Raw genomic sequence first — 23,433 nt, 5'->3', positions numbered from 1 at the left:
TCTTGAATTTTGCAAAAAAAAATGGATGGAGCTAGAAAACATTATTTTGAGTGAGGTAACCCAGACACAAAAAGATAATTATCACATGTACTCACTCATAGGTGGTTTAAACATAAAGCAAAGAAAGCCAGCCTACAAACCACAATCCCAGAGACCTTAGACAACAATGAGGACCCTAAAAGAGTCTTACATAGGTCTAATCTACATGAGAAGTAGAAAGTATAAAAAGACAAGATATCTTGAGTAAATTGGGAGCATGGGGACCTTGGGGGAGGGTTGAAATGGGAGAGGAGAGGTGGGGAGGGGAGCAGAGAAAAATGCAGAGCTCAATAAATATCAATAAAAAAATTAAAAAATCCGCAAAAAAAATGGACCATGTTCTTAGAGAAATAATTCAATCTCCCCTCTGGGTTCATTAATGGCTCCTATAAACACCTTTTCTCCCATGTCCCTCTAGGCACTAATGCTTTTTCTAAATCAATATCCCTGGAAGTTAAGGAAGTGCTCAAACCGAAGCTTTCCTCTTTTTTTAGGCTCCTTAGCACTTGGTGGTACTTACAGAGCAAACTCCTGTGCATCTAATCACCACGACTAATTACATGGAAGAGAATATTTTCACTAACATGTTAGTAAATTACAAAGTTAACTGAGATGGTAGACTCTTGACAACCTGGTAATGTGAAGCAGACTGTTTCTCAACTCCATCTCCTGAATCATATCTACCAAAGGAAGACTTTCTTCTTCTTCCCACACAAAGTTCTTAGGAGTTCTGTTTACCCTGTCCACGCTGAACCATGCAGTAGCATGGGGTGGAGAGTGACTTGGATCACTAACAACAGGCTGTTGATCTGAAGGTCCTGAGTTTCATATATTTACTTATGACTTCCTGTCACACGAATTCTGTCCCCTCTTCATTCATGCATTGAAACTCCCGTGTACTAACAATTTCTATACTACCCCTCCCCTCGATGTGATGTCTCTGGAGATGGGGCTTCCGAGGAAATTATATTCAGATGAGGTGATGAGGTTGGAGTTCTCCTGGTCATATTCATGTCCTTACCAGGAGATGAAAGAGACAGACACTAGGCCTACCTCTCTTCACTTTGTGAAGACACTGGGATGAAGAGGTCACATACAAGTCAAAGAGAGGTCTCTCGGCAGGAATCATATAGGGGAGAACTTTAGCTTGTCCTTTCCAATTTCTACAATAGTGGTTCTCCATCAGTGGGTCACCACCCCAAATGATAGCATATCATATATTTACACCACAATTCACAGTAGTAGCAAAACTGCAGTTACAAAGTAGCAATAATTTTGTGGTTGGGGGGTCACTACAACATGAGGAATTGTATTAAAGGGCCACAGCATTAGGAAGGTTGAAAAACCACTGTTCTAGAAATATGACTAAATAAATTTCACTTGTACAACTCAAAAAATAAAAGAAATTAAACACATATATGGAAAAGGTTTCTGATTTGATTTTAAAAGGAAAATTAAGACTTGTCAACTGACAGAAATGGGCCCAGCAGAAATTATAGTACCTTTAATTAATGAGGAAATTTCCTCTTTATGGAAAGATAATAAATATTGGCAAAGAGCTTGCAGTAATTTTGGGGGAAATATTAGCAACAATTAAACCAAAAGTAAGAGAATTACATTTATAAAAAGAACTGTTTGGGTTCTTTGGCCCATTGTTAGGAAACCACCAATCTCTGGAATACCTATGTTCTATACTGATGCAAATAAAGGCAGGATATGTATCAGAAAATTTAAGTAAAATGGTTCAAAGCCCTTATAATTTGATGCAAAAGTCAGAATTGTATGCTATTTTCACGGTACTGATGGATTTTACAGAACCTCTCCATACAATTACTGACTCTCAATACACAGAAAGAGTTGTTTTACACATTGAAGCCACTGAACTTATTCCTGATGATTCAAAATTAACTTCGTCATTTATACAATTACAGGAAATAATCAGGACTAGGAATCATCATATATATATATATATATATATATATATATATATATATATATATCATATATGAGATTCCATATGGGTCTGCCAGGTCCTCTAGCAGAAGGTAATGATGAAATTGATCAGTTATTAATAAGAAGTGTGCTGGAGACCTTAGAATCTCATTTAAAAAAATCACTATGTCACCAGGTGGTGGTGGTACACGCCTTTAATCCCAGCACTTGGGAGGCAGAGGCAGGTGGATCTCGGTGAGTTTGAGGCCAGCCTGGTCTACAAGAGCTAGTTCCAGGACAGGCTCCAAAAGCTACAGAGAAACCCTGTCTTAAAAAAATCACTATGTCAACAGCAAAGGTTTAAAAAAAGGATTTTTCCATCACTTGGTAACAAGCCAAGGAAATCGAAAGAAAAAAAAGTCTTACTTGTTCCTTCTATGACCAAACTCCTTTACCTGCAGGAAGTGACCCTAAAGTTATGCAAAGAAATGAAATTTGACAAGTGAATGTAGTTATTTTGCAGAATTTGGAAAATTAAAATATGTACATCATAAAAGAGTCAGACCTTCAAGATTTTGATGGGCAACTGTTTTGAATTTTGAAATGGCTGATTCTGTAATTACATACCTATTAGAAGTTATGGCTTGAAGCATGATTAATAAAAACTCAGGGTCAGAAATTGGGATCCCACCTGAAGATCAGAAAAGCATTGGCTCTTATCTCGACCTCGGTTTGAAATGGTGACCCTGCCTCCAGCAATCTCAGAAGACTGCGTCTGAGAGCTGTCTTCCCCCATCTTATATTCCTTCTCTAGGGCTGGGATTAAAGGTGTGCACCACCATCATTAAAGGTATCACCCAGTTTCTATGGAAACTAGTGTGGCTACTGGGATTAAAGGCGTGTGTTACCATAACCTGGTCTGTAAGGCTAACCAGCGGGACTGTTTAATCTCAGATCTTCAGGCAGTCTTTATTTGTTAAAATGCATTTGAAATGCCACTACAATGACTGTCATGAGTATACCTGAACAAATTAAAACTGACAGTACTCCAGCATATATCTCTTGCAAAATGAAACTTTTTAAAATATTATAACATAAAGCATATTGCAGGTTTACCACACAATCCTACTTTTTTTTCGGTTTTGGGTTTTTCAAGACAGGGTTTCACTGTAGTTTTAGAGCCTGTCCTGGAACTTGCTCTTGTAGACCAGGCTGGCCTCGAACTCACAGAGATCCGCCTGCCTCTGCCTCCCGAGTGTCGGGATTAAAGGCGTAGGCCACCACCACCGGGCTGCATAATGCCTTATTACCTTTGAATCTTCTTGATGCTAATGAGAAAGGACCAACAGCTGCAGAGAGACATTGGCCAATAGAAAAAACTTCTGAATTAAATCAGCTGGTGTATTTCAAAGATGTGTTGATCTCAGAGTGGAAACCAGGATGTGTGCTACATTGGGGAAGGGGTTTCCTTTTTGTTTCCACAGGATAAGAAGTTATGGATACCATCAAAATTAATTAGGATTCTATTCAAACAGCAGACACCTTGCGATAAGGAGAAATGATAGCTCATCCACCGATGTGACAGTTTTACAAGTTGTAAAGAAACCTCATGAGGGTCAGGGTAGGGTTCTGATTTTGTCTCTACAGGAAAATAGAGATGCCCAGCTTAAAGAAATAAAAGACCTTGGGCATCTAGATGTCTAAGAAGAAACAGACGCTATTCAAAAAAAAAAAAACTACCAAGTAAAGAAAAATCTGATCTGTGGTTCCAATATTCTCTGAAGGGTAAAACCTCACTACCTAAACATCTATATCTCTTCACTTCTCAGAAAAGTTGTCCCAACTCAAGTGAAAAACAAAGGTGGCTTTGGAGTTGGAGTGCGGCTCTCTTCTTCTCTAAGAGAAGGTTTCTGTCTCATGTCAGAAGAGCCTCCTGGTGTGGGACAGAAGAAAACCAAACATCCAAGGACTATTGTAGGCAAAATTTTGTTATCTCCCAAAAATTCTATTCTCCCCATACTTATCTTTTCCATCTCTTTGGTATCTTTTTTTACTATTAGAAATGTCCTCCTGCTCCCATTTCCCTCCCTCTCCCCCTAATCCCCCTTGTCCTCCCTCTCCAGTCCTAAGAGAAGGCAGGGTACCCTGCCCTGTGGGAAGTCCAAGGCCCTCCCCCCTCCATCCAGGCCTAGGAAAGTGTGCATCCAAACAGACCAGGATCCCAAAAAGCCAGTACATGCAGTAGAATCAAATCCCAGTGCCTCTATCATTGGCTTCTCAGTCAGCTCCCATTGTCAGCCACATTCAGAGAGTCTGGTTTGATCACATGCTCATCCAGTTCCAGTCCAGCTGGCCTTGGTGAGCTCCCATTAGATCAGTCACACTATCTCAGTGGGTGGACGCACCCCTCGTGGTCCTGACTTCCTTGCTCATCTTCTTCCTCCTTCTGCTCTTCATCTGGAACTTGGGAGCTCAGTCCAGTGCTCCAGTGTGGGTCTCTGTCTCTATCTCCATCCATCGCCGGATGAAGGTTCTATGGTGATATTCAAAATAGCCATCAGTGTGGCTATGGGACAAGGCCATTTCAGGTTCCCTCTCTTCAGCTGCCCAAGGAACTAACTGAGGACATCTCCCTGGACATCTGGGAACCCCTCTAGAGCCAAGTCTCTTGCCAACCCTAAGATGGCTCCCTTAATTAAGATATCTTCTTCCCTATTCCCATATCCACCCTTCCTCCATCCCAACCATCCCACCCCCCCAAGCTCTCCCCAATCCTCCCCTTCTCCCTTCTCTCTCCCCCTCTCCCCTTCCCCCCACTCCACCCCTACCCCCATGCTCCCAACTTTTGCCCAGCGATCTTGTCTACTCCAATTTCTAGGAGGATAAATATATGTTTTTCTTTGGGTTCACCTTATTATTTAGCTTCTCTAGGATCACCAACTATAGGCTTAATGTCCTTTTTTATGGCTAGAATCCACTAATGAGTGAGTATATACCATATTCATCTTTTTGGATCTGGGTTATCTCACTCAGTAAAATGTTTTCTATTTCCATCATTTGCATGCAAAATTCAAGATGTCATTGTTTTTTACCACTGAATAGAACTCTAATGTGTATATGTGTCACACCTTCTTTATCCATTCTTCCATTGAGGGGCACCTAGGTTGTTTCCAGCTTCTGGCTATTATAAATAGTGTTGCTATAAACATAGTTGAGCAAATGCTTTTGTAGTATGATTGGGCATCTTTTGGTATATTCCTAAGAGTGGAATTGCTGGATCCTGAGGTAGGTTGACTCCCAGTTTCTGAGAAACCGTCACACTGATTTTCAAAGTGGTTGCACAAGTTTGCATTCCCACCAGCAATGGATGAGAGTTCCCCTTACTCCACATCCTCTCCAGCATAGGTTATCATTGGTGTTTTTGATTTTAGTCATTCTGACAGGTATAAGATGGTATCTAAAAATTGTTTTGATTTGTATTTTCCTGATTGCTAAGGAGGTTGAACATGACCTTAAGTATCTTTCTGCCATTTGAACTTCTTCTGTTGAGAATTCTCTGTTCAGTTCAATACCCCACTTTTTAATTGGGTTATTCAGAATTTTAATGTCTAGTTTCTTGAGTTCTTTATATATTTTGGAGATCAGGCCTTTGTCTGATGCGGGGTTGGTGAAGATCTCCCATTCAGTAGGTTGCCTTTTTGTCTTAATGACAGTTTCCTTTGCTTTACAGAAACTTCTCAGTTTCAGGAGGTCCCATTTATTCATTGTTGCTCTTATTGTCTGTGCTACTGGGGTTATATGTAGGAAGTAGTCTCCTGTGCCCATGTGTTGCAGACTACTTCCCACTTTCTTTTCTATCAGGTTCACTGTGGTCAGATTTATATTGAGGTCTTTAATCCATTTGGACTTGAGTTTTGTGCATGGTGATAGATATGGATCTATTTTCATTCTTCTACAGGTGGATAGCCAAAACAATCCTATAAAATAAAGGAACTTCCGGAGGCATTACCATCCCTGACTTCAAACTCTATTACAGCAATGAAAACAGCTTGGTGTTGGCATAAAAACAGAGACGTTGGCCAATGGAATCAAATCGAAGACCCGGATATTAATCCACAAACCTATGAATACCTGATTTTTGACAAAGGAGCTCCCCTTTTCTACTGAGGACTATAAATAGCTCCATTAACAGTATCATAAACCTGGCTATCTCTGCATCATCCTTTTCTGATTGTCAAGACTACTGGTCTCTGTAGTTTCTACTCCAAGGCAGCAATGGGGTAAACATGTTATGCCCAGAGGGAAGTAACTGCCTTGTTTGAGATGAAATCCATGGCTACCTACGTGCTAGACAACCATTTTACGTTCTGAGTGCAGTCGGTGATATTTTAGTTGAGTAAGACTCAGTGCCTTTGAGGGAAGAACATACCAAATAGGGAGATAAGGACCTAAGACAGGACTGCAGTAGCTGAAAGGTGATCCGTTAGGGCTGTGTGGCAGGCTCGCCGGCCCAGAACACCTTGGATGAGCTGCAACGTCTTTGTAGGTTTTAAGCAGAGGAGAGATTTGATTTAAATCGCCGAATAGGGATGAAGTTGACCCAGTACCTAACCTGGAATTCAGGAGACAAATAAGCAAAACTCTAACAACGTGATTACCTTGATAGAACTGTACCATGAGGGAGAGAGGTTTTTTTTGTTTTTAGCTTATATACATACCGATTATAGGCATGTGTGATATGCAATTTAGCTGGAGTTTATAAAAGATAGATTTGCTTTGTTTTTCCTTTTTTAAAAACTCATCTGTTTTACATCGCAGTCACAGCCCTGTCCCCCAATCCTCCCTTCCCAGTCCCTTTCTTCCATCCTCTTCCATCTCCATCCAGGAAAAGACAAGTCTTCTATGATTATCAATAAAACATAGCATATCAAGTCGTAGTAAGACTAAGCACCTTCCCACGTATTAAGACTGGGCAAGGCAACCCAATATGTGGAGTATGGTCCCAGAAGCCAGTAAGAGTCAGAGACAGCCCCCATTAATGCTGTTAGGAGTCCCATTTCTTTCTTTTGAGGCAGACTCTCATCAGGTAGATCAGGCTGGCCTCAAATTCACAGAGATCCTCCTGTCTCTGTCTCCCAAGAGTTGGAATTAAGATTGTCTACCATGTCTGACATGTTTTTCTTTAGTAAAATGTACTTTTTTTTTTATCATTACTGTGTGTGTACATGGTGCCTGTATGCGTGAGCGTGTGAGGGCATCCCTGTGCAAGTCAGAGGATCACTTTGTGGAGTCAGTTCTCGCCTTTCTTCACACAGGTCCCGGAGATCTAACTCAGACGCAGGTCCTGAGCTTTTTCATCCAGCATTTGGTTTCAACTCCAAGGCAGCAAAGGGGTAAACAGGTTATGCCCAGAGGGAAGTAACTGCCTTGCAACACTTCACCTACAAAGTATTGAGATTACAGGCGAGAGCAAAGTATAGGATGAAACCCAGGACTTCCTATGTGCGAAGTAAGCATTCCACCTACGGAGCAGCAACCCAGTGAGCAATCTCACTGGCCCCTACCCTGTTTTTCTCTGTCTCCGGAAAGATACAAAACAACTCGCAGGGAACTGATTTGACCCGTTTTAGGTCCTTCTCAAACTTTAACCCTGCCTGTTTTGGAGGCTGTGATAAATGGCAGAACAACTTCCTGCGGGAGGGAGGGGAAAATGTCAATAGAAACAATTCCCCACATTGCCAGGGTTTTGGCTACAGCTAGTTCTACAGACAAATACCGAATCATGTTTTTAAAGGGTCGTCTTAACTCCAGGGTTATTTTTTCAGGCACAGGAAAGCTCTGTTTATTACCAAGTGCAGGAAAAGTATCAATTTAGGATCAGAACACAAAGACCCTGGGGGTTGAAGTTTCAGAGTAGGCATAGGAAGTTGTAGGATGTAACTATAAGAAGGCTTGAGGCAAAGGGGTGTAGGCCATCACTGACTGCTGTTCATCAAAACTTGGTAACTACTGAGCTCCCTCCACTCTCAGTGGCTATCCCAGAAACCACTCGTTAGTGGAGAATTGACAGGTCTCCTACGTCAGCTTTTGCTGCCTCATCTGGGTATCACAGGATTTATTTTCCCCTTCTCTCCACTATGTTTCTTCGCTGCTTTGGCCTAGCTCAAGACCTGTCTACTGCTAATTTTGTCTTGGATGGAGGGTATCAACTATAAGCCGGACAAATGTGGTTGTCTCGGGGTGACCTAGCTGCTTAACAAGCTAACAGTCCATCTGCAACCTCCCCCCCCCCCCGCCAAAAAAAAAAAAAGCCTTCATTACCTCTTCCCGCTTGCATCAACTATGAAGACTCTCTGGTGGTTGAGACTATAGATCAGTAGTAGAACTTAGGCCTAGTGTATGTGAAACCCTAAGTTCAACATCCAGCATTGCAGGAAGAGGGGAAAAAAAGACGTCTCAGCGAAGGGAAGTCCAGCCCTGAAGGCCACACACTCACTCAGTCTAACTGCGGACCAACTGAATAGGTATTTCGGGTGTCCATCACCCCTCAGCCTGGCCCCTGCGGGTTAAAAGGACTTAGGAATCACGAATCTTGAAGCTGCAGCAGCTCACAGCCCCTCAGGCCTGGGTGCTTCCCAGGTAGGTAGGTCACCCCAAGGCGATGATTTAAAAGGACAGCTCGCCCATCCAGGCCACAGCCGCCCCTCCCTGCCCCGCCGCCCGCCCAAGCCGCACCCACTTGGGGGCGGTGCATCCTGGCTCAGTTCTCGGTGGGCGGACGCCGCGGCTTTAAGTAGGGGCGGGACTGAACGCAGAGCAGCGGCGGCGGCGGCGGCGGCGGCGACTGAGGCGACGAAGAGTTCGCTGGCGGCCTGGATCGAATACAGGAAGCCAGCTGGCAGGTCCCGGTAAGCACGGGGCAGGCGGGCGAACGACCCCGGGAGATGCACGCGCGCGTGTGCGTGTCTCAGGCGTGAGGGAAGAGATCGGTGCAGCGCGACGCTCCAGAGAGGGGCGGAGAAGACAGTCCCGGCAAGGCCGAGGTTCTTCAGGCCCCAAGGGAGCTCTCTTTGGCTGGATCTGCCTCACTGCAGTATTTAGCACTCCGCGGTGCTTGGCTACGCTGGAGCGGACGGCGGGACGCGCAGCGCTATCGGTCGTGGGGATTGGCCCTCGGCGCTCGCCGTAGCTCAGCGGCCTGCTTGGGGGTGGTCGCTGAGAGTCTCAGGAAGGACTGGCGACAAAAGGAGGGAACCCGAAGACCGTTTGCGACGGGAAGGGATTGAGTGAGGAGTCGCGGGGGCTGCGGCGCCCTACCAAAGCCATCCTGGCATCTGCGGGCCTCCACGCAGGCACCTGGCTCTCCGGGCCAGACGCTGAGAGTGAAGGTAGCGGTGGCTGCAGCGCCCCCTGGCGGCTCGGCGGCGCGGTGTCAAGCCAGTCGAGCGTCGTGGGCGGGGCGGACTCGACGGAGGACAGCGGACAGCGGGGCCGTTTGCCTTTTCCTTACCTGGGTAGGGGTTCCGTGGGCTCGTGGGCATCCAGGTTTGAGGTCATAGCCTCCCGGAAAGTTCAAAACCTCCTTCCGGAATCCACAGGTGAAATAGGTTCTTCACCTGATGTCAGGGTCTAAGCCCAGGGGAAAGCTAGGCCGAGCTGCTGGGAGGCTTGGGTGGGGGCTTGGAAATGGCACATTTAATGGCTTCTAAGAAGAGAAATAAGTGTCGCAAAAAATCTGCGCAGATGTTGGGTCTATAGCTCAGAGAATAGAAAGCCCGCCCAGCATACCAAAGAGTCTGGGTTCCATTCCCCAGAACCTCCTAAACCTGGGGGTGATGGGGCACAGGCTTGTCAGGGGTGGGGTTCAAGAATCAAGGCCATCCCTACCCACACCCAGCTCCTCCTTATCCGAGCTTCAGGACATCACCTCCACAGCAGAAAAGTTAGATAAAAAGTTTGGGCAGGACTAGGGCTTCAGAAGACTGTGACCCTGAGTCTAGTTAGCAGTCCCTGGGTGTAAGGGCCCTGCAGTGTTTGGAGGAGGGACCATGATACGAAAAGGTAAGAGTTTAGGCAAGTCACCATAGCAAGGCTGATAGTCACCTTAGCTTTGGACTTTCATTTTCTCCCTACAAACAGGGTCTCAGATATTACATGGGCCTGGCTGTTCCGGATCACTCTTGAGTGCTAGGATTACAGGGTCTCAGATATTACATGGGCCTGGCTGTTCCGGATCACTCTTGAGTGCTAGGATTACAGGGTCTCAGATATTACATGGGCCTGGCTGTTCCGGATCACTCTTGAGTGCTAGGATTACAGGGTCTCAGATATTACATGGGCCTGGCTGTTCCGGATCGCTCTTGAGTGCTAGGATTAAAGTCGCACTCCACCATACTTAGCTATTCTTACTTATTTATTTTTAACATTCGTTTGTTTGCATATGTGTGTTAGGCATGCATGTGGAAGTTACAGGACAGCTGCAGGAGCCTGTCCTTCCATCCCGTGGCTCACCAGGATGAAGTCAGTTCTCCAGGCTTGGCAGCAAGCATTTTTACATTAGGAGCTAGGGCCAACCTGTTTCCAATTCACCGAGGTGCTCTTAAAGCATTCTTTGGGGCCGGTGAGGTGGTGCTTGGGGTCAAAGTCAGATGACCCGAGCTCAGTCCCCAAGACCCACATGGTGGACAGAAGGAAGGGAGTTCCCCAAGTTGTCCCCTGACCTCTGTAAGTGCGGTGTTGCACACACCTCCCTCGACCCCAGTAAGTAAACGTAGTGCTAAGAAGAAGCATTCTTTGAGTATGATCTGTGCTTCGACTGCAGATAAAATCTACAGCTTCCTGGACACTTCAGGGTCTTGGAGGTGATGCAGAGGAAAATGGTTTACTTATTTCTTTAATTATTTACATAGTGCTGGTGATGAAAGCCAGGACAAGGACTCCACCACAGTGTGTGTATCTTCTTTTGACACAGGGTCTCATGTAGCTCTGGCTGGCTTGGAACTTACTATGTAGACCAGGCTAGCCAGTCTCCTGCATTTCCCACCATGCCCAGCTATATGTGTGTGTGTGTGTGTGTGTGTGTGTGTGTGTGTGTGTGTGTGTGTGTGAGTGTGTGACTGAAAGCTGCTAATGGGATGTTTCTTTTCACAGGCTGGGTGAGCTCATGGACTTGGTGCTTTAGTTTTGAGAAAGAAACAAACACAGAAGAAAGATGGCGTTTGTTGCAACCCAGGGGGCCACGGTGGTCGACCAAACCACTCTGATGAAGAAATACCTTCAGTTTGTGGCAGCTCTCACAGATGTAAATACACGTGAGTCGATCCTTTTTGACATATTGGGATAAATAACAACCTTAATGTTTGTCCTTGGTTTCCCCCTTGCTACCTTGTGGAGAAGCAAAGTGATGAACAATATTGCTGGAGCCCCAGAGAGGCACAGTGTGTGTGCCTGTGTGTGTGTCTGTATCCTTGTCTGTGCATGCACACGTGAGTCTGAGGATGGGTGTGGTGTGATTGGTGGTAGGGACCTAGCCATGTGCCTTCTTCTGGGCTGTGACAGTCAAACTGATAAGATCTGATTGCTTCTCTTTCTTAAGTCCAGTGATTTTTTTTTTTTGAAAGCCTCCTTAAGGTAGTTTCAGTAACATGATGGTTTGTTATGCCATTTACAGCTGATGAAACGAAGTTGAAAATGATGCAGGAAGTGAGTGAAAACTTTGAGGTATGAATTTTATGCTTTGCCGTTTTAAAAAATGACATTTATTTTGATTTTGGAATGTGTGTTTGCCTGTCCATGCCACAGCGCTATGTGCTGTTCACAGGGCAATCTAGGGAGGGGACTCTGTTTTTTCCTTCCATCATGTGGACCTATGGATTGAACTTGAGCCATTTTGATGGCCCTGCAGTTTTGTTTGTTTCCTGGGCTATGTATTTTCACACTCAGTGTTTATTAATATTTGCTATCTTATCATGTGTAAGATGTGTGTGGGGTGCACACGCCACCACCGTGTTTGCATGGAGGTTAGGGACAGCATTGTGGAGTGGTTCTCTCCTACCTTTACGTGGGCTCTGGGCATCAAACTCAGGTTTTCAGCTTGCCGTTCTGGGTGATCTTGACCTGCCGAGTCATCTTCCAGCCCTTTAGTCAGTCTTTCTAAAAGTTGTCTTTAGTCGATGTGGGGGAGGGTACAGAAGCACTGCAGTGTGCAGGTGATGTCAGAGCACACTGCGGGAAATGGTTTTCTCCTCCCGTCTTCACCTTTACATCGGCTCTGGGGACTGAACTCGGGGCTTCAGGTTTATGTGGCTAGCACTTCCACTGCTGAACCATCTGTCCAGCCCAGTCGATCCTTTTTCTGTTACTGACTCAGAGGTCACTGATTGCAAAGGCTAGCCCGTGATAGCATACTCCTGTAATTCCAGCAATGGGAAAGCTGGAGCAGGAGGACTGTCAGTAACTATTCAGTGCCAGCCTGGGCTATATCTACAGCTCTGTGCCAGCCTGGGCTATATGTACAACTATGTGCCAGCCTGGGCTATATCTACAGCTCTGTGCCAGCCTGGGCTATACGTACAACTATGTGCCAGCCTGGGCTATATGTACAGCTCTGCGCCAACCTGGGCTATATGTACAGCTCTGCGCCAGCCTGGGCTATATGTACAGCTCTGCGCCAACCTGGGCTATATGTACAACTATGTGCCAGCCTGGGCTATATGTACAGCTCTGCCAGCCTGGGCTATATCTACAGCTCTGCGCCAGCCTGGGCTGTATGTACAGCTCAACACCAGCCTGGGATACAGTGTGAAAGTGTTTGGGAAGAAGGTTTTCCCCCTAAACACTTACTTTGTGTCTGTTTGTGCTTGGGCACATATGAGGTGCATGTAGAGCTTAGCAAACAGCTTGCTTTCTACAGTGTGGGTTCTCCTTTAGGCTTGGCAGTAAGTGTCTTTACCCCCAGTGCCGTTTGCCGTGCCCCATAGAGTCTAGGCAACTGGTAGTATTTCAACAGGAATTTGAAACCACTCAGGATATGGCCGTCTTCCTGGTGGCAGTCTCAGCGTCGTGTGCAGGTTGTTGGCTTTGTTTTGGTTGCTGTGTGGTGGCATTTTTATTTTTAAGGGGGCTCTCTTTACATGTTTTCACTTGACCACATTCAAGTTTATGTTGTGATTGGTTACGTTCAGGTGAGTGCTCATCTGACATGATGGGCTGTCAGTCATTTCTGTTTCCAGTGCTTCTGATGTCTGTCACCTTAATAAAGCCGTGCTCCCTTCTGGGTTTCTTGGATTTGTACCATTTTATATTGACCCACAGATCGCCCAGACTCTGCCTACAATTGGCCTTTGATTTGTTTTTACACTGGAAAAGTATTGATTGATTTTATAAACAACAACAAAACCCAACAAAGATCTTTGGTTTGATGTGTATCTGTATGAATGCCCAGCCGTGTGCATGAGTGCCTGTGGGGGCCGGAAGAAGGTGTCAGGCCCTGGAGTTAATGGAGCTTGTGGAAGCCATGTAGGTGTAAGAAAGTCAGTCCAGGATCCCTGCAGGAATAGTAAGCTCTCCCGGGTGGTGGTGGCACACGCCTTTAATCCCAGCACTCAGGAGGCAGAAACGTGGATTTCTGTGAGTTCAAAGCCAGCCTGTTCTACAGAGAAAGTTCTAGGACAGTCAGGACTAAAACCAAAAAAAAAAAAAAAAAAGTAAGATCTCGTAACGGCTGAGTCATTCTTGATCTAACTTTAAGGATACTATCATCTCCAGACTTTATTTTCAGTTTGTTTTCCACGTTTCTAAAGTCTCTTTATCTTCGGTTCTAGGTTTTTCATTGTGCTCCTTGGATTTCATTTCTCTGTATAGTCCCTGTTTATTTGTTCACACGTTCTCTTATGCTTTTGGTTTCACTTTGTGAACAACTGGGCATTGAATGACTGGAATGTGTTCTGAGAATTGTGTCATTGGTCAGTTCTGTTATTGGAGCATCATTGAGTATACTTACAGACATAGATGAGATAGGTCAGTCAGTCAACATAGCCTCTTTAGAAAATTACAGTTGTACCCGTGTGTGCATATGCAAGTATGTGCACAGACATGCATGCCATGGCACATGTGCAGAGGCTAGAGGGCAACTTGAAGGAATTGGTTCTCCCTCACTGTGTGGTTCCCTGGAAGGTGCTGTCCAGTGATCAGTACCTTTCCCTGTGAGCTGTCTCACTAGCCTGCCTCTTAATATGACCAAAATCTGTGTGGCTCCTGCCAGTGTGTAACAGAGCACACTGTTTGACAGAGGCTTTGAAAGACACATATATTGAAATAATGATGACAAGCCCCTAGAGACGTCTGCCTATGTATCCCAGTCAGGCAGCATCATGAGACTGTCTCAAAAAATTGAGAAAGTCTGTAGCCAATTGAGCCGACCTAGTTCCTTTCCTGGCGGGGACAAGGAGTGTAAGGATTGCAAGCAGCCTCCTCCTTGGGTGTGTAGGCAGCCTATGGGATGCCCTGGGGGACTTTCAAGGCAATTTTCTTGCAGATAATCATGTCTCCAATTTCAGTGCTGTCCCCAACCTTGGCTCCAGGAAGATCTGCAGGGTGCCTTTGGGAAGCTCCAGGACACAGTGGCCAGAGTTCATGCTGGCCAGGTGATTATGTCCTTTTTCCCCAAACTGCAAAATAAGGAGCGTGTGAATGAGGCCTTGTGTAGAGTCAAGCTTTAGTTCTCTGACCAACAGAAGGCCTCTCCCTCAAAGACGTGGTGCTGCACCATGTTTGATGCAGGTGAACTTGGAGAAACGGTGGCTTGTCCCGTAGCTGCTGACTCAGATACATCCACAGTTGCTGCCTGGACAAATGGCAGCCTGCATTTCTGAGGGCTTCCCCTGTCCACACCACACCACACCATATCACGTGTAGTATGAATCTCCCATCCTGTGTGTCTTTATAAAGAACGAAGAAGCTACAGACGCACAGTGGAGTTAACCCAGACACCACAGTGCGGGTGTTTGCTGTGGGCTTTAACCACTGCACAGAACAGAGCGTGCTGGACTTTATCTGAGAGTAGCACGGGCCTGTTGACATCCCACCACCGCAAGGACATGGGTATTGCCTGGATGCTCTGATGCCTGTGACACCACAGGCTCATAGGCAGGACTTTCTTGGGCTCCTTTAGGATGTTACAGGACCACTGCCATGCGTGGTTCATCATTATGTGGTACCTATTGGCTTTATATTGGCTGCTGTAAACGTCTTATCTTTTTTGAGACAGTGTCTCATTCTGTAGCTGTGGCTGGTCTATAACTCAGTATAGAGAGGGGCTGGCCTGAAACTCAGAGATCTGCTTGCCTCTGCCTCTCCAGTCCTGGGGCTAAAGGGTTTTACCACTATTTGTGGCTAATATGTTAGGGTTCTCCAAAGATAGTTTAAGTGTATGAGTGTTTCTATAAGTGAGGACCTAAATGACACCCCTCCTTATCCACCCCCCCCCCCGATGGTGTCTGGCTTTGTAGCACAGAACAGCCTCTAACTCAGGATCCTCCTGCCTCATCCTTGTGCTAGGTTAGAGGCATGCACCTAGCTGACTGGCTTTGGAGGTCAGTCTTGAATGTTCAGTATTTTTCAGAGCATTAACATTTTTTCGTTGCTTTGCTTGAATTTATTTGTTATTTACTTTTGTTCAAATTACATTTCTGTGTGTACTTGGGGTTTGCATGTGGAACTCAAAGGATAATTGACAGGAGTGTTCTCTCCTACCATGTGGGTCCCAGGAATTGAACTTGGCTCATCATGTGTGGCAGAAAGTTCATCAACCCTAAATGCCTTGTAACCTGATGTATATATAGAACAATGTGCCAGGTGGTGTGATCCACATGCAGTGTACAGTGGTCAGGTGAAACATGGCTTCTCAAAACACTGTCTCTTTATGGAGAGAATATTCAGAATCCTTTTAGCTAGCTCCTCCCTCTATCTACTATCATCTATCTATCTATCTATCTATCTATCTATCTATCTATCTACCTATCTACCTATCTACCTATCTACCTATCTACCTATCTATCTATCTTTTTTAATAATATTTATTCATTTATTATGTATACAATATTCTGTCTGTCTGCATGTATGCCTGCAGGCCAGAAGAGGGCACCAGACCTCATTACAGATGGTTGTAAGCTATCATGTGGTTGCTGGGATTTGAACTCAGGACCTTTGGAAGAGCAGGCAATGCTCTTAACCACTGAGCCATCTCTCCAGCCCCTATCTATCTATCTTTATTTATTTGTTTGTTTTTGAGCTTTTCAAGACAGGGTTTCTCTGTAGCTTTGGAGCCTGTCCTGAAACTAGCTCTCGTAGACCAGGCTGGCCTGAACTCACAGAGATCTGCCTGCCTCTGCCTCCCAAGTGCTGGGATTAAAGGCGTGCGCCACCAACCACCCAGCTTCCTTTATTTTTATTATTATCATTTGTCCTTTGTTTTTCCTTAAACAGAGTCTCTCTGTATAGTCCTGACTGTCCTAGAACTCAGTGCATGGACAAGGCTGGCCTTGAACTCTTGGACGTTCACCTGCCTCTACCTCCCGAATGCAGGGATGATTTGCTCTTTCATAGGTACAGAATGTTGTTCTTGATAGTCACCCCACCCTGAAGCAGTAAGCCAGAACTTGTTCATCCCATTGGTCCACCTTCCCTGTCTCTCTTCTGTATTCTTTCCAGCCTAGTTAGTATTTTTTGTTCAGGTTATATGAGTTATTCAGCCTATAACATGAGTGAGGCTGTAGAACTTACTTTTATAAGCAGCTTGTTTCATTTAGCATAGTGATTGTGCATGCTGTTTTCTTTTCCCCAAAGGACAGGAGCGGATCAGATTTTTTTTTTTGAATGGTTGAGAATTGCAGTTCACTGTGTTTATGTACCACATATGTTGAGCCAGTCATCCTTCAACAGACACTTCATTGCTGTAATTTCTTGTGCTATTGTGTCGTGCGGTGCTGGGAACCGAACCCAGAACCTCAGGCCGACTAGGCAAATGCTCCACCATTGAGTGTGTGTGTGTGTGTCTTTGTCTTTGTGTATGTGGATCTCTGTGGAGTCCAGAAGAGGATGTTGAATCTCTTCAGGCTGGAGTTACAGGCAGTTGAGATCTACCTGCCATGGGTGCCAGGAACCAAACTCAGGTCCCAGAGAAAGAGAAAGGCAGAAAGCTTAACTTGTGAGCCATCTCTGCTACCCCCTACCATATCCAATTTTAATAGTAAATTTTAGTACTTAATTCTCTTTATTAGACTTGAGATCTGAATTTATTTAGTGTGGTGTTGTCTCAGACGCTCCTGAAAGCACTGGGATTACTGTCGATCTGGAAGTGTTTAGCTGTCTCAGTGGTTAAGAGTGTATCCAGCTCCTGCAGAAGACCTGCCTGGGTTTGGTTCTAGCTCAGTGACTTGTGACTCCAGTTCCAAGGGATCTGATGCCTTCTTGTGTCCTCCTCGGAAACTTGGATGCAGGTGGTGGTGCACATAAAACCTCATACGGGCACAAGCATGAGTTGAAAAAAATGTTTTCTTTGAGCTTGTTGTATGAATTGAAAATGAAAATAAACACATACCTTACTATGCCTTTCCTTTTCACTGCCACCTAGAACGTCACGTCGTCTCCTCAGTATTCTACATTCCTGGAACATATCATCCCTCGATTTCTTACCTTTCTCCAAGATGGAGAAGTCCAGTTTCTTCAGGAGAAGCCAGCCCAGGTAATCTGTTCACAGTAGCAGGGAAAGAAAAATGGCACATGGAGGATCAGAAGTGAAAATGAATAAAACAACATAACAAAATCAAAGAATGGAAGTTCACCCAGGAGTGAAAGAGGTTTTGTCATCAGGGTAACCACTCAGGACAGCTATCTCCTTGACTTTATCCATCTTTTCTGCGGGTTCAGTTATTTGCATCTGTCAGCTAGGGGTGTGTGTATGCGGATTAGTCAATTGGGCACAAAAGCTAGGGGTGTGTGTATGCGGATTAGTCAATTGGGCACAAAAGAGGGCTGCTGAGATCACGCAGCAGACAAAGGTGCTGGCCCCCAAGCCTGAGAACCAGAGTTCAGTCTGGTGAGACTCATGTGACAGAAGGGGAGATCTGACCCCTGAAGGTTGTCCTCTAGCCTCTACATGTGCTCTGTGATATGCCCACGTATAATAAATCAATCAAACAGTTAAGTGTGACTGAAGAGCTGACTCAGTGATTAAGAGTCTATGCTACTCTTGCAAAGGGCCAGAGTTCGGTTCCCAGCACCCAGGCAAGATGGCTCTCGAACCAGCCAGACCTCGTATCTCTGGCTTCCTTTGGCACCTGCACACCTGAACAATTAAAAAAAAAGAATTCTATAGTTCAGCATCACCTCCCAGTACCTCTAACCACATAAGCAACATAGACTACTATGCCATTGTTTTCTCTGTGTCAGCTTTTACTTAAAGAATCTGAGATCAGTTGCTGTAGTGCTGGTGAGGTTTGTTGGTAGCTGGAGCAGTTTTCGGTTTTACCTGAGAGCTTAAGTACGTGACTGGCCTCATGGTTTGGAGTTGCTGTACCGAATCCAGGGGCTTAGTGCAACATGACTGAAACACACGGCTCTCAAGAACAGGAGATGTGTGTCAGGGGAACCCTAAAATTAGTTATTTTGTGTTCTTTGCATTTTCTTTACTCTTTTAAGGAGCTTCTTTTTTTTCAGTCAAAACCGGAAAAGAAATGTGTAGGGTGTTCTGCCTGCATGTGTGTCTATATATCGCAAGCGTCTCTTGTGCCTATGGAGGCCAGAAGAGGCTACTGCGTGTGTCCTGGGATTAGAACCCAGGTCCTCTGGAAGAGCAGCTAGTTACTGTTCTTAACTGCTAAGCAATCTCTAGCCCCAAAGATGTATTTTATTACTGATTATGTGTCTTTGTGCATGGGTGCATGAGCACATTTGAGTTCATGGTCTCTTGGAAGTCAGAAGTGCGTGTTGGGTTTTGTGGAGCTGGAGTCACAGGTGGTTGAGAGTCACCTGATGGGTGCTGAAACTAAACTCCTGTCCTCTGCAAGAGTAAGAAGGGCTTTTAATCATGAGTCATCTCTCTGGCCCTTTCTCTTTCCTCTTAAGAGTCCATGTTTGCTCTTTGGTTTCATTCTACTCCATCCTCACAGCTGTGTCTTGTGCTGGGTGTACTGGTGAGGTTGTAAAAACCACAGTGGACTTGTTACAGAGTTACGGAGTTACTGAAGATGAATGATCTGCACACATACTGTGGGTTACATGTGAATTTGCAGGTCTCTAAAGGTCAAATCCCTCTTAGGTGGTGGTTGCTGGTGCTGGGTACAGTCAGCCATGTTAAACAGTGAGTTTGGAACTTCTGTGGTTTACTTTGTGTTTCCTTGTCAGCAACTGCGGAAGCTAGTACTCGAAATACTTCACAGGATACCGACCAATGAGCATCTTCGTCCTCATACGAAAAACGTTCTCTCTGTGATGTTTCGATTTTTAGAGGTAATCTTTGAGAATTGTCTTAACAGCCATGTTTAAAACATTCCATGATTTTTCTTGCTATAAATCCAATTGTCTATGACTCACTAAAGATCTGCTTAAATGAGTTTACACAGAGAAACCCTGTCAAAAAAAAAAAGATCTGCTTAAATGAGTGAAATTTTTCTTAATGTCTCTATGATTCAGAAAGACTACATATTTGAATACTTTTTTTTTTTTTTAAAGACAGAGTTTCACAGTGCAGCCCAAGCAGACCTGGAACTCCCTATTTAGACCAGGCTGGCCTTGAACTCAGAGATTCACCAGCTTCTGCTTCCTAAGTGCTGGGATTGAAAGTGTTTGCCAACACACCTGGCCCTTTTTTCTTTTTGAGACAAGGTCTCACAGTGTAACCCTGGCCTTCCTGGAACATGTTGAGTAGACCAGGTTGGCCTGCCCTTGTCTCTGAGGTGGTTGGGATTAAAGGCATGTGCCACCATGTTCAGAAAGACCTTAGATTCCTAGGTGAATGTGTTTACTATATTTTTGTTTCCCCACGTCTTGACGCATTTAGAATCCCATTGTGCCTCAGGCCCTTGAGAAGATAAAGTTTTCTTAGGAGACAGTCTTGGGATCTTGCCTCAGCTCTGCCGTTCATAACTGACCACATTGGCCACATTGCCTACGCTCTCTGAGGCTCCGTGACCTCGAGGGTAGAACGTGGCTGGTCCCTCCCTCACAGAGCAGAGTATGGGCCTGCACTTAGCACCTGGTCCAGTCCATAGAGGCTGCTCAGTACCTGATTGTTTTTCCTTTGTCTTTTGACAACATGGGTTGAGCACCCTTTACCCCAAATATTTGGGAATGGGAGTATTGGGAATTTTTATTTTATATTGAGTTTTGGAGTATTTGTATATACATAACAGGATATTTTAGGGCTGTAGTCTGAGCCTGAATGTGAAGTTCGGTCGATTACCACGGGCACCTTCTGTAGGTAGCTTGAAGATAATTTTATAAAGCCTTTTTTACAGTATCTATGTTCGTTTTGACTTAAAACCATTATGTGAAGTCAGGCATAGATTTTCCTAGTTGTCAGGTGCTCAAAAACTTTAGGAGTTCAGAGCAGTTCAGGTTTTGGGTTTTTGGATCTGTATTTCCAAGCAGTGAGCCATTTTTTGTTGTTGGTTTTCAGGCAGGATGTCATTTAGCCGCTAAAGCATCGCATCGATTCAGGCTTGTTATGGTGGACACCTCTAATACCAACATTTGGGAGACACAGAGTGCTCTCATTGAGTTTGAGGCTAGCCTGGTAGAGTGCCTAGCATGCATGAAACCCTCAGTACCATATAAACCAGGCTGGGTGAAGCACAGTTCTTACCCCAGCACTCAGGAGTTCAAGGTCATCCTTAGACACAAAGTGAGTTCAGATCAGGCTTAGGATACATGAACCCCTATATCAAAAGGGAGGAAGAGGTGGTAATTCATGCATGACTTGCTCTGTGTCATATATGCTAGGTCACCTTTCTCCGAGTTACCCTAATGCATTGGTGGGATGCTGTTCAGATGGCCCAAAAGACTGTTGCTCTCTCTGTCAAGGACTGTTGGATCTGAGAACTGTGCTTTTCAGCAACTCAAACAAACTGATTGATTCAGGAAGACAAACACTTAGAAAATGCCTAGATGGTTTATTTTTGTTGAGACAGAGTCTCACTATGTAGTCTTGGTTGGCCTGGAACTCACTGTGTAGATCAGGCGAACCCTAACTCTGCCTGCCTCTGCCTCCCAAGTACTGGGATTAAAGGCAGGCACCACCATTTCCATCAACAGTTTATCTTAATCTTGAGATTAAAATGTGTTCAAAAATGTAACTTGATTTTTTTTTCTGTTGTTGTTTAAAGACTGAAAATGAAGAAAATGTTCTTATTTGTCTAAGAATAATTATTGAACTGCACAAACAGTTCAGGCCACCAATCACGCAAGAAGTAAGTTATTACGTGTGTGTGTGTGTGTGTGTGTGTGTGTGTGTGTGTGTGTGTGTACAAATGTGATATGGCATGTCCTTGGTATTCAGAGGTCAACTTGGCATGGTTGGATCTCTTCTTCTATGACTTGGGTCCCAGGAATTAAATTCAGATAGTTAGACTTGGTAGCAATTACCTTTACTTTGTGAGCCATCTTGCTGGTCTTTACCCTTACATGAGTTGACTGGCCCTTTCCCTTACATGAGTCTATTGAACAAGTACTGTGTAGAAAATAGAGCCTCAGTTCGGAGAAATTCTGTATCCCCTACTAACCTCTGCTTCTTGTCTTGTGCTGAGTAATGGAAGGGCCTTTTCATGAAGCACATAGCACACTTTAAGAATATTCCTGCTCAATGCTCCACTGTTCTCCTCTTTAGAGCTGTCTTTATGATTTCTGTTTGCATGAGTGTACAGATATCTCCCTGGATTTGATGGACTGGAAGTTCCAACCATTTTCTTTTGGGTAAGGATAAAGGGGAATTCTGAAGTTGGAGCTGGTTTGATCTCAATTCTGTAGCCCAGCAGTAGAGCGATGCTGGGTAAACTGTAGCTTTGGGGGACCAAGTTCTTTGCCTTGTAAATGACATGTGTGCAGATGTCCATGGAGGACAGAAGAGGATGTCACATCCCTTGAAGATGGGTTTACAGGAAGTTGTAAGCTGCCTGGCGTGGGTGCTGGGAACTGAACTCACGTTCTTTGCGAGCAGAAACTGCCCTGAACCCCTGAGTCCCTTCTCCAGCCTTGATTTTCTTTTTATCAGCATATTTCTGGGCACTTAAAGTCTTTTCTATTTTTTGTTTTTTATTTCTCCCTTTTTTTTGTCTTTTGTTTTGAGACCAGGTTTCTCTGTGTAGCCCTGGTTGTCTTGGAACTCACTTCGTAGACCAGCCTGACTTCGAATTCATAGAGATCAACCTACCTCTGCCTTCCTGAGTTCTGGGATTAAAGGTGTGCGCCACCACTGCCCAGTTCAAATTTTCTTCTTAATGGCTATTGCCAAATATTTTTCATTTATGGACCAGGTTATTCAATTAACTAGGCTTGCAGAAGTGGGGTTACTGAGTCAGAGTACAGTTCCAATGCTTCACATGTGTTCAGACTGATTCTGGGAACCCTGGTTGGTTTGATTCACTTGGTAGTCTCTATTCTTGAATCATCTCAAACATGTGTTTATTCAATTACACGTGTGTTTTATTCATTTTATTTTTAAAATACATGTATGCCATCTTGATGGATGTAGCGTGTGTGTGTGGTTGCCATCTGAGATGAGAAAAGGGTGCTGGATCTCCCAGAACTGAAGTTACATAGGCAGTTGTGAGCTGCCAGATACATGGGTGCTGAGGATCCAGTCTGGTTCCTCTGTGAGAGCAGCCAACCCACAATCCACTGTTTTCTAAGAGCACATAATGGCCTTTCCTAAGTGTTCATCCCTCGGCTGTTTCTGAGATAGAAAATTGGTTTCTGTTCATCAGTATCTTTCGGTCTCATTTTTTTCTTCCTCTTTGTGTGTGTGTTTGTGTTTTGCTTTGCTTTGTTTATGTCCATTGCCCATTTGTATCTTGCCTGGTAGTTCCTACCTTTTAATATCATTAAAAGGGTATTTTGGGGTGGTGGTGAGTGTGCCTAAGCACATGTGTGGAGTAAAGAGAACAACTCGGCCATGTCTTCAGTGAGGTGTCAGGCTTGAATGGTAAGCGCCTGTACCCCCTGAGCTGTCACTGACCCTATAAGTATGTTCTCAAAGCGTTTCTGGTTTTTGTTTTTAGATTCATCACTTTCTGGATTTTGTGAAACAGATTTACAAGGAGCTTCCAAAAGTTGTGGTATGTTTGTGTTAAAGCTTGAGTTTATTGCTTATATTTATTTAACACCTGTTCCAAGTGTGTTTGGAAAGGTTTAGTTAAAGAAGTGACTGGGGTGGGTTTCTGGTTCTAGGGTAGGTAATACTAAAGACAA

The 23,433-nt window shown here is 44.7% G+C and overlaps 1 protein-coding gene, 1 non-coding gene and 1 pseudogene across 18 annotated transcripts in view; all 3 read left to right on the top strand.

Moving 5' to 3' along the window:
- Window positions 1-8,756: 8,756 nt before the first annotated feature.
- Trrap (transformation/transcription domain associated protein) overlaps window positions 8,757-23,433 on the top strand; it is a 103,082-nt gene continuing 88,405 nt past the window's right edge. For 16 of the 17 annotated variants that reach the window (XM_075973367.1, XM_075973349.1, XM_075973377.1 and 13 more), the window contains exons 1-7: window positions 8,757-8,879; window positions 11,122-11,282; window positions 11,642-11,691; window positions 17,603-17,713; window positions 19,375-19,479; window positions 21,354-21,437; window positions 23,244-23,300. In XM_075973367.1, the coding sequence (XP_075829482.1) occupies window positions 11,183-11,282; window positions 11,642-11,691; window positions 17,603-17,713; window positions 19,375-19,479; window positions 21,354-21,437; window positions 23,244-23,300 (507 nt within the window). In that variant the 5' untranslated portion in view covers window positions 8,757-8,879; window positions 11,122-11,182. Of the gene's footprint in view, window positions 8,880-9,350; window positions 9,486-11,121; window positions 11,283-11,641; window positions 11,692-17,602; window positions 17,714-19,374; window positions 19,480-21,353; window positions 21,438-23,243; window positions 23,301-23,433 lie in introns of those variants that run through there. The other variant, XM_075973241.1, reaches the window with a different exon arrangement.
- On the top strand, window positions 11,361-11,555 carry LOC142842860 (small nucleolar RNA ZL1). Its single transcript, XR_012909515.1, has one exon. It is a non-coding gene; the product is annotated as a small nucleolar RNA ZL1 (small nucleolar RNA).
- LOC142842817 (small nucleolar RNA SNORA70) lies at window positions 14,372-14,497 on the top strand (annotated as a pseudogene).

The sequence above is a fragment of the Microtus pennsylvanicus genome, chromosome 1, assembly GCF_037038515.1.
Source record: "Microtus pennsylvanicus isolate mMicPen1 chromosome 1, mMicPen1.hap1, whole genome shotgun sequence".
NCBI classification, from domain to species: domain Eukaryota; kingdom Metazoa; phylum Chordata; class Mammalia; order Rodentia; family Cricetidae; genus Microtus; species Microtus pennsylvanicus.
The sequence above is the reverse complement of the archived record's forward strand: the minus strand, read 5'-3'. Positions and strand labels throughout refer to the sequence as shown.